The sequence below is a fragment of the Salvelinus sp. IW2-2015 genome, linkage group LG23, assembly GCF_002910315.2.
Source record: "Salvelinus sp. IW2-2015 linkage group LG23, ASM291031v2, whole genome shotgun sequence".
NCBI lineage: Eukaryota > Metazoa > Chordata > Actinopteri > Salmoniformes > Salmonidae > Salvelinus > Salvelinus sp. IW2-2015.
The window spans coordinates 26664212-26676914 of NC_036863.1; the positions used below are offsets into that span (position 1 = coordinate 26664212).

At 42.2% G+C, this 12703-nt stretch overlaps 1 protein-coding gene across 2 annotated transcripts in view; it reads left to right on the top strand.

Annotated features, from left to right (window-relative positions):
- Window positions 1-214: 214 nt before the first annotated feature.
- Window positions 215-12703, top strand: part of LOC111950674 (solute carrier organic anion transporter family member 2B1) — a 32923-nt gene continuing 20434 nt past the window's right edge. The window contains exons 1-2 of one of the 2 annotated variants that reach the window (XM_023968453.2): window positions 215-328; window positions 3110-3198. In XM_023968453.2, coding sequence (XP_023824221.1) covers window positions 3112-3198 — 87 coding nt within the window. In that variant the 5' untranslated portion in view covers window positions 215-328; window positions 3110-3111. The remainder of the gene's footprint in view (window positions 329-3109; window positions 3199-12703) is intronic. The other variant, XM_070434452.1, reaches the window with a different exon arrangement.

Sequence of the window (12703 nt, forward strand, 5' to 3'; positions counted from 1 at the left end):
ACAGTGTTTTTTTGTGGATAATACTGTAGTATTTACTATATTATTCTATAGTATATTACAACATTCTATAGTAAGTACTACACATGATCGAGGGATACTACAGTTTACTATAGAATTCCCCCTCCCACTTCTAGCCCCACTCAACACAGGTCATGGAATTCCTTAACAATGAGCACGCCTATTTCATCAAGTGAGAGCTACCTCCTGTGATTCCAAGCTTAGTAGTGTTCAGAGTGAATGAGGAGTGGATACTGAACGCAACACTACACCATAGCTCTATGACAGGACTGGACACAGAACACCCCTACACCACAGCTCCATCTACAGAGTAAGTAAACAACTGTACTGTTCTGTACTACTGCTTTTAACTGTGATCCACTAACTCCAGTAGTGAGGACTCAGACACTATTATCTCAGTTAGTGTGCAGTGTGTAGTGCGTATGTGTGAAAGGAAAGGTTGCTGTTTGGAGCATGTGTGTGGTTGAACTGTCCTTCTGGCATTTAGAGCATGCGCCTAACAATTAACACCAAGGGGTTAGTAATACCTCATCTTAAAAGTATTGCTTTTGTGTGTATGAATTTGAGGAGTCTGAAATGAAGGTTGTTATTTCCATGACCCGTAATTCCAATCCCGCTGTTGTGGTATATGATGGTTCAGAATTTGTTTTTGATGACATTCCACATCTGATTGGTAGGTATCTCCCACTCATCTTATCTCTGCTGACAGCAGATGCAACAACTCCTGTGTTACACAAACATACACAACTCCCTACAAAACACTATATATGGCAGCATAAGTGCATTGGCCCTTTTTTACATCAAAATTATGAAATTACACATATGGAATCATGTAATAATCAAAAAAGTGTTAAACAAATCAAAATATATTATATATTTGAGTTTCTTTAAAGTAGCCACCCTTTGCCTTGATGACAGCTTTGCAAACTCTTGGCATTCTCTCAACCACTTTTTTGGTTACTACATGATTCCATATGTGTAATTTCATAGTTTTGATGTCTTCACTATTATTCTATAAATAGTACAAATAAAGAAAAACCCTTGAATGAGTAGGTGTGTGCAAACTTTTGACTGGTACTGTATTTGTTTTTTGTGTGTGTGTGTGAAATGTTCATTGTTGGACATTAAAAAAACACCAGGAAATCAGCTCCAAGTGATTTTAATTTACGAAATCTGTTCCCAAGTATTCCCACACATAACAGAGAGGCACAACGTGACCGTATACAAATGTAAGCAAGGTTTGAAATTATTATGTTTTAGTCAAACATTATATATGTTTGGGCTTCTTGCAGTCAATTTCCAGTTTACAAATTATATGTAATTATGTTCCCTGACCATCCGCTCAAGAAAAAATTGTCCCGTGGCTGAATCTAGTTGATGATACCGGCAGTATGTAATGCATCTGACTTGCCTAGTTAAATGAAGGTCACACATCTGGAAATGCTTCTCCATAGTGTGTTTCAGTGGGCAGTGCTACGCAACCTCTACTCTTTGTGGTCTGCAGGTCAGATCTTTTTTTTTACTGCATTGTTTGGTCTGATCTTGTGTGTAATATGCACAGTAATTTACCAAACTGTTACAATTCAGAGGGAAGCATGTCATTACAGCTTGGGAGTCTTGAGGGGAGGAGTGATGACTTTCATTGACTATCTATCTACTGTATCTATCTACTGTATCTATCTATCTATCTATCTGTCTGTCTGTCTGTCTGTCTGTCTGTCTGTCTGTCTGTCTGTCTGTCTGTCTGTCCCCCCTCTCTCTTTTTCTTTCTCTCTCACTCCCCCTCTCTTTCTCAGCATTGTGCAATTTGTGGGGGAGAATGGACAACCACACTACATCCCATATTCCAGAAATCTCCCCTGGACAGGAAAACTAAACTAGCAGAGTCAGTCCAAGGGGGATTTACCCCTTAATAGTAATCTGTACCATACACACACATATTTCAATATGATTCAATATGTTGGAGTGGGGATTTGCTTAGAGTCAAGGCTGTCAAAATGGTGTGTTGATTTTATCTCACACATGTACAACCACACACACACACACATTGCAATATGAGTGAGTGAGAGTTACTTGGGAGTCAAGGTTATCTTAATATCTGTAATCCAGATATATTTCTCCCCTACACAGACAACCACATGCAACTGATGCAAATTAAAATCCTATATCTGTAGTCCTGGAGGATCTCCAGCTGTTTCAGTTAAACACCATGGAGCTGCAGACATGTGCACTTTGACAGGGCATAAAACTCCCCATCTCAAGTCATATAACACACCTGCCTGGGTATACAGGAAACCTGACCATGCACAGGGAAACAGCTCTTTTTCCCCATTCTAATGAAAATGCAGATCATTTCTCTTCAATCTGAATACTAACACAGAGCACCGTGTCTCAATATGATTTAAATGAATAGCACATCTGCATTAAACAATAGCAGTAGATACATAACACCAGCGGAGATTACAGTAAGCAGAAGTCCAAAGTATAGAGATACAAAGTGAGTATAAAGATTGAGGATACACAGTAACCAGAGTACAAGGAATATAGTCTGACTGGAATTATTGTGTAATTTCTATAGTATTTTAACGAAGGCCACTGGAATTCGCACATTGTTTGTTGACTAGCGTAAACAGTCCAGTACACTGATTTACCATGAAATAATCAAGTTGTGTTTCATTTGGATGAACAGATTGTGCGGCTGGTCAGTGCTGGGGTGCACTAAATGCCTTCCCAAAAACTCTCTCTCAGCATGCCTCCCACATACAGCAACTCATTTGCATAACATTGTGTGATAGGGTGAGAGACTTTCAAAAGTGTAAACATTACAATAATTGTTTATATTCCCTGGGTCGGATCAGTAAGTTGGGCAAGTGTGACCGACAGGTATCAACAACGGTGGATAAATTAAGATATCCTACTCAGGCCGTTAACCATTAGAAGAAATTGTCAGTTTCAGTCTGCTTAAGGGGGTGACTTTTCCATCGGCACCAATGCGTTAGCAGCTGGGTCTGTTCTGCTTAGTTCATTGGCAGTATATGAACCAGAAAAAACTAGCGAGTGTGATGTCTCGCTTCCTCCTCCGTCTCTGCAGATATGACAGCCAGCGACCTCCAGCTGAACTCTGATTCACAGAGGTCGACTCCTCCCTCAAGAAGCAGGGGCCCCTTCAACAGCATCAAGGTAGGCTCAAGAGTTACATGTATCATTTTCACCTGCAACTAGCTCCAAATGTCAATTCAATACCAGAAGTAGCAAAGGAATAGAAATCCATGAGAGTAACATACTTTTTAGAACGCCACGTGATGCTGCTAATTAGCATTTTACCGTCTGGCTGTTGCTGTTGTGTACAACTTCCTAAATGATTGGTTCTTGTTTGCGAGGTTGACAATAGCAAAAACATTAACAAGACAAAACCTCTTCACATCCTTGCTGCAACTGATGCTATTTGGATTATGAAAAGGTAAAAAGCAATACTAGGCAATTTTAGGTGTTTCTAAGCAGGGTCTTTTAAAAAAACACCAAGAAATCTAATATGTGTTAAATATTACATACTGCTCCTGTCTATCACCTCATCTACCTGTCTCACCTCTCATCATTACTCCCAACTCTCAGTTAGTGGCCATGTTAGAGAGCATCAAATCTGCAATACTTTGTGGGTAAAATGTAACTGACTGACTGATTGATCTACAAATAATAATGAGTAGCTATTTAGGTTGCAAGCTGATTTGAGGATAATCTGTAATGTCGAATAAGCCCAAGTAATGTATCGGTCTGATTTATGGGTCGTGCTGTCACAGAACTGAGACAATACTAGGAAGTGAGGTAAAATCTGTGTCTACAGATTGCTGTTCAGGAGTCCAGACATGATGACCTCATGGGGTTAGAGGAGCATGCTAGCATGCTAACAGTAAGGAAATTAACCTACCTTCATTGACAGGATATGTTTTAGGACTGGAGAAAAAAAATCTTCAGAGAGGAAAGGGAGTGAATCTTCCTTATTTTACGATCTTTATTTTAGTTTATTTCTTACTGTAGTGAAAACATTGATGTTTTGGCATCCCGTACTGTGATTTTCCTCTATAGTCCCAGCTGGGGTTGTGTTTCCTGGTGTTTTTAGCACATCCTTGTATTGTTTCCCCATTTAGAAACACATAAACATGTCCTCTGAATGGGGTATGCATGGGAAAGCTTCTAGACACTTATGAAACCGATTAACTAGCCTGCTAATACTGTTGCACTCGCTAAGTCTAGGGGTCTTAGGCCTAGTTAACTGGTCTGTAACCGAATTTAAGATGTGCATCTAAACTCAGCAAGAAAAGAAACGTCCCTTTTTCAGGACCTTGTCTTTCAAAGATAATTCGTAAAAATCCAAATAACTTCACAGATCTTCATTGTAAAGGGTTTTAACACTGTTTCTCATGCTTGTTAAATGAACCATAAACAATTAATGAACATGCACCTGTGGAACATTCGTTAAGACACTAACAGCTTAGACGGTAGGCAATTAAGATCACAGTTATGAAAACMTAGGACACTAAAGAGGCCTTTCTACTGACGCTGAAAAACACCAAAAGAAAGATGCCCAGGGTCCTTGCTCATCTGCGTGAACGTGCCTTAGGCATGCTGCAAGGAGGCATGAGGACTGCAGATGTGGCCAGGGCAATACATTGCAATGTCCATACTGTGAGACGCCTAAGACAGCGCAACAGGGAGACAGGAAGGACAGCTGATCGTCCTCGCAGTGGCAGACCACGTGCACCAACACCTGCACAGAGTCGGTACATCCGAACATCACACCTTCGGGACAGGTACAGCATGGCAACAACAACTGCCCGAGTTACACCAGGAACGCACAATCCCTCCATCAGTGCTCAGACTGTCCACAATAGGCTGAGAGAGGCTGGACTGAGGGCTTGTAGGCCTGTTGTAAGGCAGGTCCTCACCAGACATCACCGGCAACAACGTTGCCTATGGGCACAAACCCACCATCGCTGGACCAGACAGGACTGGCAAAAAAGTGCTCTTCACTGATGAGTCACGGTTTTGRCTCACCAGGGGTGATGGTCGGATTCGCGTTTATCGTTGAAGGAATGAGCGTTACACCGAGGCCTGTACTTTGGAGCGGGATCGATTTGGAGGTGGCGGGTCCGTCATGGTCTGGGGCAGTGTGTCACAGCATCATCGGACTGAGCTTGTTGTCATTGGAGGCAATCTCAACGCTGTGCGTTACAGGGAAGACATCCTCCTCCCTCATGTGGTACCCTTCCTGCAGGCTCATCCTGACATGACCCTCCAGCATGACAATGCCACCAGCCATACTGCTCGTTCTGTGCGTGATTTCCTGCAAGACAGGAATGTCAGTGTTCTGCCATGGCCAGCAAAGAGCCCGGATCTCAATTCCATTGAGCACGTCTGGGACCTGTTGGATCGGAGGGTGAGGGCTAGGGCCATTCGCCCCAGAAATGTCCGGGAACTTGCAGGTGCCTTGATGGAAGAGTAGGGTAACATCTCACAGCAAGAACTGGCAAATCTGGTGCAGTCCATGAGGAGGAGATGCACTTTAGTACTTAATGCAGCTGGTGGCCACACCAGATACTGACTGTTACTTTTGATTTTGAACCCCCCTTTGTTCAGGGACACATTATTCAATTTCTGTTGGTCACATGTCTGTGGAACTTGTTCAGTTTATGTCTCAGTTGTTGAATCTTATGTTCCTACAAATATTTACATATGTTAAGTTTGCTGAAAATAAACACAGTTGACAGTGAGAGGATGTTTATTTTTGAGAAATCAGTTTATGTGCGTAGTTGTTGAATGTACATGTGCCCAGGGAGACAGCAACCTTAGCTTGGTCCAGGGCCAGCTCTGTCTCTCTTGACCTCTTGGTTGGGCAGTCCAAACAGATTGTTGATTTGCGCAGATGTTGACAATAAATACAAAAAGAAAACAAAKAGCATGCCCAAAGTAAAGAAACAAAACCAAACTAAAGGCCTCATGGCCACCAACCAGCAGCCTCATGACTCCAAGCTGGTACTCTGACTGACAATAACTTTTATTGGCAGTACATGTGCTTATAAATAGCCTAGTGGTTAAAGCATTGCGCCAGTAACCAAAAGTTTGCTGGATCAAATCCCCGAGCTGACAAAGTAAAAATCTGTTGTTCTGAGCAAGGCAGTTAACCCACTGGGCGCTGAAGATTTGGATTTTGATTAAGGCAGACACCCGCACCTCTGATTCAGAGGGGTTGGATTAAATGCAGAAGACATTTTTCAGTTGAATGTATTCAGTTGTACAACTGACAAGGTATCCCCCTTTCCCTAAACCAGGGAAAGTCTGTCCTAACACTAACCTTACCCCATATCATAACACCACATAAATGCTTCTGTGTGTCTCTTTTAACTACACTGTTTTATGAGTCTACTGCCTCATGAATGCACTTGTATTACAATAAAACTGTACCTCAGCAAATTAAGAATTACTTTAAATAAAGTTGAGGGATAGGACGCTTGTACTACAGGTGCAGTACCAGTCAAAAGTTGACACACCTACTGGCAAGGCTCAGGAGAAGACCCAGATGAAGACAGTTTTGAAGTAACAAAAGTGTATTACTCAAACAAGGGGGCAGGAGAACAACAGGTCAAGGGCCGGCAGAGGTCAGTAGTCCAGAGCAGAGTCCGAAAGGTACAGAACAGCAGGTAGGCTCAGGGTAGGCAGAGTTCAGTAATCCAGGGTGGTATTGCAAGTTACAGAACGACAGGCAGATTCAGGGTCAGGGCAGGCAGAATGGTCAAAACCAGGAAACCAGGAACTAGAGCCAGCCAGGAGCACGGACAAAGACGCTGGTAGGCTTGACGAAACAAAACAAACTGGCAACAGACAAACAGAGAACACAGGTATAAGTACACTGGGGTTAATGAGGAAGATGGGCGACACCTGGAGGGGGGTGGAGACAAACACAAAGACAGGTGAATCAGATCAGGGTGTGACACCTACTCATTCAAGTGTTTTTCTTTATTTGTACTATTTTCTACATTGTAGAGTAATAGTGAAGATATCAAAACTATAAAATGGAATCATTTTATAGTGGAATCATGTTGTAACCAAAAAAAGTGTTAAACATTTTAGATTTTKGATTTTTTACAGTAGCCACCCTTTGCCTTGATGATAGCTTTGCACACTCTTGGCATTCTCTCAACCAGCTTCATGAGGTAGTCACCTGGAATGCATTTCAATTGACTGGTATGCCTTGTTAACCTCTCTTGGGCACGTGAGACGGTAGCGTCCCACCTCTTCAACAGCCAGTGAAACTGGTGGGCGCCAACTTCATATACAGAAATACTCATTATAAAAATTCAGAAAACAAAACATATTTTACATAGYTTTAAAGATGAACTGCTTGTGAATCCAACCACGGTGTCAGATTTTTTAACCTGTCTAGCCCCCACATTCCARTGAAAAGGCAGCGCGCGAAATTCAAAAAATATTTTTTTGAAATATTTAACTTTCACACATTAACAAGTCCAATYCAGCAAATGAAAGATAAACATCTTGTGAATCCAGCCAACARGMRCGATGTTTTAAATGTTTTACAGCGAAAACACCACGTATATTTATGTTAGCTCACCACCAAATACAAAAAAGCACAGACATTTCTTTCACAGCACAGGTAGCTTGCACAAAACCCCCAAATAGAGATAGAATTAGTCACTAACCAAGAAACAACTTCATCAGATGGCAGTCTTATAACATGTTATACAATAAATCTATGTTTTGTTCGAAATATTTGCATATTTCAGGTATAAACCATAGTTTTACATTGCAGCTACAATCACAAATAGCACCGAAGCAGCAAGAATAACTACAGAGAGCAACGTGAAATACCTAAATACTCATCATAAAACATTTATGAAAAATACATGGTGTACAGCAAATGAAAGATAAACATCTTGTGATTCCAGCCAATATTTCCGATTTATTAAGTGTTTTACAGCGAAAACACAATATAGCATTATATTAGCTTACCACAATAGCCAGAAACACAAGCCATTTCCCAGCAGCAAAAGTTAGCGATCGTAACAAACCAGCAAAAGATATATAATTTTTGACTAACCTTGATAAGCTTCATCAGATGACAGTCCTATAACATCAGGTTATACATACACTTATGTTTTGTTTGAAAATGTGCATATTTAGAGCTGAAATCAGTGGTTATACATTGTGCTAACGTAGAATATTTTTCCCACAACGTCCGGATATTTATCTGACACTCACATATTCTGACCAAATAACTATTTATAAACATGACTAAAAAATACATGTTGTATAGGAAATGATAGATACACTAGTTCTTAACCTCTAACGAGTCACAAACCCGGATCCGGGATCCCCCCATCAAAAAAGCTGACTAGCATAGCATAGCCTAGCCTAAAGCTACAGGGATATCATATAATAAAATGTTCATGAAATCACAAGTCCAAGACACCAAATGAAAGATACAGATCTTGTGAATCCAGCCATCATTTCCGATTTTTTAAATGTTTTACAGGGAAGACACAATATGTATTTCTATTAGCTAACCACCATAGCAAAAGACACAACTTTTTTTTCTCGCAATGTCCTTTGTTTCGAACTATAGGATAGAACAGAACATTCTGTCCACCATATTCAGACTCAAATACAGAAGATATAAAGTATGGTGCTAGTACGTTTGTCCCTGACCAAGTAAAAAACTTCATCACAAACTTGTACAGTCCCTGTGACTAGAGAGTAATTAATATTTATATAGTTTGCAAGAAGGATAACTGATTATTTGGTTACAGAAAAATGTGCAATAGTTCAGGTAAAATCACAGTTCATAATATCCAATTGGCTTAGATAGCAAACTGAGAAAACTAGCGTTGAGCAAGAAGGCAGAAACCACTATGCATCACAGCTAGTGGCCTAATCGTGCGAAATACCTAACTATCAGTAAAATAAAAAAACTTTCGAAAAAATACACATCCTTGCCGCGTACGTCAATGAAAGCCCATACAATTGGACATCCCAGGCAATTTATGTGCAGATTTTTTTAAGTGTTTCTACAGCGTTAAAACACACATATAGCAGTCTAATTGAGCTTACTATTTTTAGAAAAAGAAAAAACCACCCCAGACTCGTTAAGACAACAGCAACGCCACATTTACCTAGGCCAGCTAGGTCCCTCAAGCAAAGGTTAGCGATCGTAACTAATCAGCCAAATAGATAAAATAATCAATTTGACTAACCTTGATAAAACTTCATCAGATGAACAGTCGCCTGTACACACTCATAAATTGTCCCACTCAATTTCGCACTATAGGTTTTTGTTCGAAAATGTGCAGCATGTAGATATTAAGCACGCGACATAATCAGGTGGTTTATATGGCACCCATGTGATCAGTAGCCAGGACTCCATTTCCAGGCATGTCTGAGCCGGCGATCCCAATTCTTGGAGAGGCACCTATAAGTAACTAATCGATTAAATAACGGTCAAACTTGACTAAAAAGATAACAGCTATCAAAAATCAATCAAAATCATAATCAAATTCATTTATATTGCAGCTCCTCACACTGAATGTTAGCAGAATGTTATAAGTAACTGCAAGGTAGTGAGCGAAATTCTAGTGTAGTCTGAAGTTCTCAGACATCACTTAGCGCAGTAATTAAACCACACAAGTAATCTAACCTAACTATTCCACAACACACAACCACAGAATTGGGTCTCATAAGTAACCAGAGAACACGAGTAAAAGCTTTACATAGTGATTAAGGGACAAAGAATGAAGGGAATAATACACAAACGATCATATGAATGAGTGGTGGTACAGAACGGCATATGCTGCGAATAGCTCGACAAAAGAAGGGCAGACAGATGTATACACATAATGGGAGTCAAACTGGTATTACAAAACACCAATTACTAGGAGATGAGTACGCAGTAGGGTATGTAACATAACTCAACATGCATAGTTTACAGTGGCTAGTGTCATGTATTTAATAAAGATGGCAATATCTGAGTAGAGTGATATAAGGAGGTTACTCAACTATCACTACATACCAATGGTAGAGTGAGAGGAAGAGGGTGTAGAAGGTATGCTAACATGTTACTATTATATTAAGTGGTCATTGAGAGAGATGGAGTATGGTGAGCGAACTGATGTGTATTACATATGTTCTGGCTACTCGACCATTCTTTATCTACAAAGTGTGGGCCTTAATAGAGACCGAGATACTAATATTGTAATATAGGCAGGCCCAGGAGCCACGAATAGGAAGTAGTTATGTGCGGTGGCTGTATAACAACAAAGTGACAGAATGAAACAGCCTTGGCCTGTCGAATAGATAGCTGCAGTAGCTTTAGTCAGTCTCTCGGTCCCTGCTGTTGATGCACCTGTAACTGACCTCCACGCACCGCTCTAGGTATGAAGCCGGGGTCGAAACACGTCAGCAGTGGCTTTGTGAGTGGAGTATGTTGATACCTTGGGGATGCCGTTTGATTTGTACGCAATTACCGTAGCGTGACCAGCGCCTAGATGTAGGTGTCCTGGAGGGCAGGGTATAGAAATCTGTTTTACCAATGAGTCAGACACAGATTTGACTGGTGCATTCTTTTTCAATCCATCTTTGCCCTTCCGGTGATGGCGTTCTGCAGACTCATCATACCTCTCTGGAGAGCCTTCACGCCGTTGTGGGACGGCAGACACTTGCCCGTACGAGAGGAACGCGTAGATACAAGCCCGACTAGGATGCTCCCTTAGATTGTGCATCTTGTTAGAAGTTTGTTGCAGACAATTACTTATTTGGTGACACAGCCGAATTTCTCAGCCTCCTGCAGGTTGAAGAATCGCGTGACCTTGCTCGCGCCTCTTCCCACAACGCCTGTCCTGTGTGAGGTGGACCCATATCTCGCTTTGTCCGTGGCATGTGTTACATCCGAGGATCTAAAGACTTTCCACCTTCTTCCACTACTGACCCAAACCGCTTCGATTGTACAGTGGCTCCAGTAAAGGGCGGAGAGTGCTGCCCTCATGCTTGTTTGGTGACCTGAAAGTCAATGAACATCAACCTCCTTCTGCGCTGTGTTGTTGTGATTGACGTGTGGATGTTGGGTGGAGGATTGATCTCTCCTTGACACACCAGTATAACATAAGTCTTTACTCACCGGTAGGGCCCTCACCTGTCTGAGTCACCTTGTAGGTAAGCCGTCTCGATCGTTTTTGGTAATCAAGGCCTACCACTGTGTGTCATCCGCAAACTTTGATGATTGAGTTCTTAGTGGAGGCTCGTGCATTGGCCCAGCATTTTGATGCCTCCGTAATGAGGTGAAAACAGGGAGGTAACAGGTAGAGGTGTCTAACCAAAACTGACACCCTTGTGGGGCCCCAGTTAATTGAGAGATAGCGGGGTGGAGATGTGTTACCAGTTTAACCATCTCGCGGACCTGACGGATAGAAGGGAGGCGGGCCCGTGCAAAAGAAAGTCCAGGTACCCAGTTGCCATCCAGCCCTATGGCGTGCGAGTTGAAGACCACAGGGTCCTGCTGTTTCTGGAGCTTTGAGTACGAGTATATTATGGAAGGAGTTATCTATTATTGGGTAAGTACAATGGCTTTCAGAGTCCTATATATCGATGAAACATGTCATTCTCACATGGGTATTCCTCTTGTCTCGAGAGTGGGTGAGGGGCGAGTGTAGAGCCAGTGGTAGGTCTTCGCGATTGCGTCGATGTGGACCTGATGTGTTGGGTTTTCGGCCTGAACGCAAATTGGTAAGTGGGTCTTAGGTAGGTGATCCAGGTGAGAGGAACTAGGGGAGCGGGCTGATCATGTCCTAACGTATGAGAACAGTATCAAAATACGAACTAACCGCAACATTATGTCATAGAATGAAGGTAGAAGGTGAGTTGCTACCGGGTCGACGGATAGGTCTCGTAAGAGTCAGCGTCAAAGTACCTTACGGCGTATATCATTGAGGAACAGGACACACAATTGGTCTGGTCTTTCATCTACTTGAGCATGAGCTGGGAACAGCCAGACTGGCGACAGAAATGTAGAATTGTAGACATAAGGATATGAATATATCGACGGTAAATCACACACCTGAGGGAAAGAGAGCCAATGTTTCAACACCAGAGACAACAGCTGGTCTGTGACTCGCAATGCTCTGAGTGTGATGCGGCTTGGGGGAAGACCAGTCTGAGGCCATGAGCGGCCAGCACGTTGCGCAGGGTTAACGAGAGACCACAAACACGTTTAAATTGTTTTACTCCCTACTCGGTCGCAGTGAAGGAGAGCCCGACAGGTGTTTGGTAGGGGCGCCAGTGTCAGTGGGCACTGTATGTCCTCCCAAAGGCCGAGGCAAAAAAGTATGTTTAGGAGTTGGCACATGTCTGGGCAGCAAGACTATTCCTGGTCCGCGACCCGGGGGGGGGGCCCCCTTGGTTTTGTTTCTTAGTAATCCGTGACTGACTGTAATTGACCTCTGCGGTCTCCAACATTAACCTTTCTATATTCTTGTTTGGTGAGCATTGATTGAATTGCGAGCCTACGATTATGTCCTCTGTACTGGGACTAGCCTGTTATGAATGAACCTTGCGATGAAAGAGAATAGCTAATAACACTGTGTTGTAGTCTCGGTAACATAGCTTCAGGCAGGTACGACAATTGTCC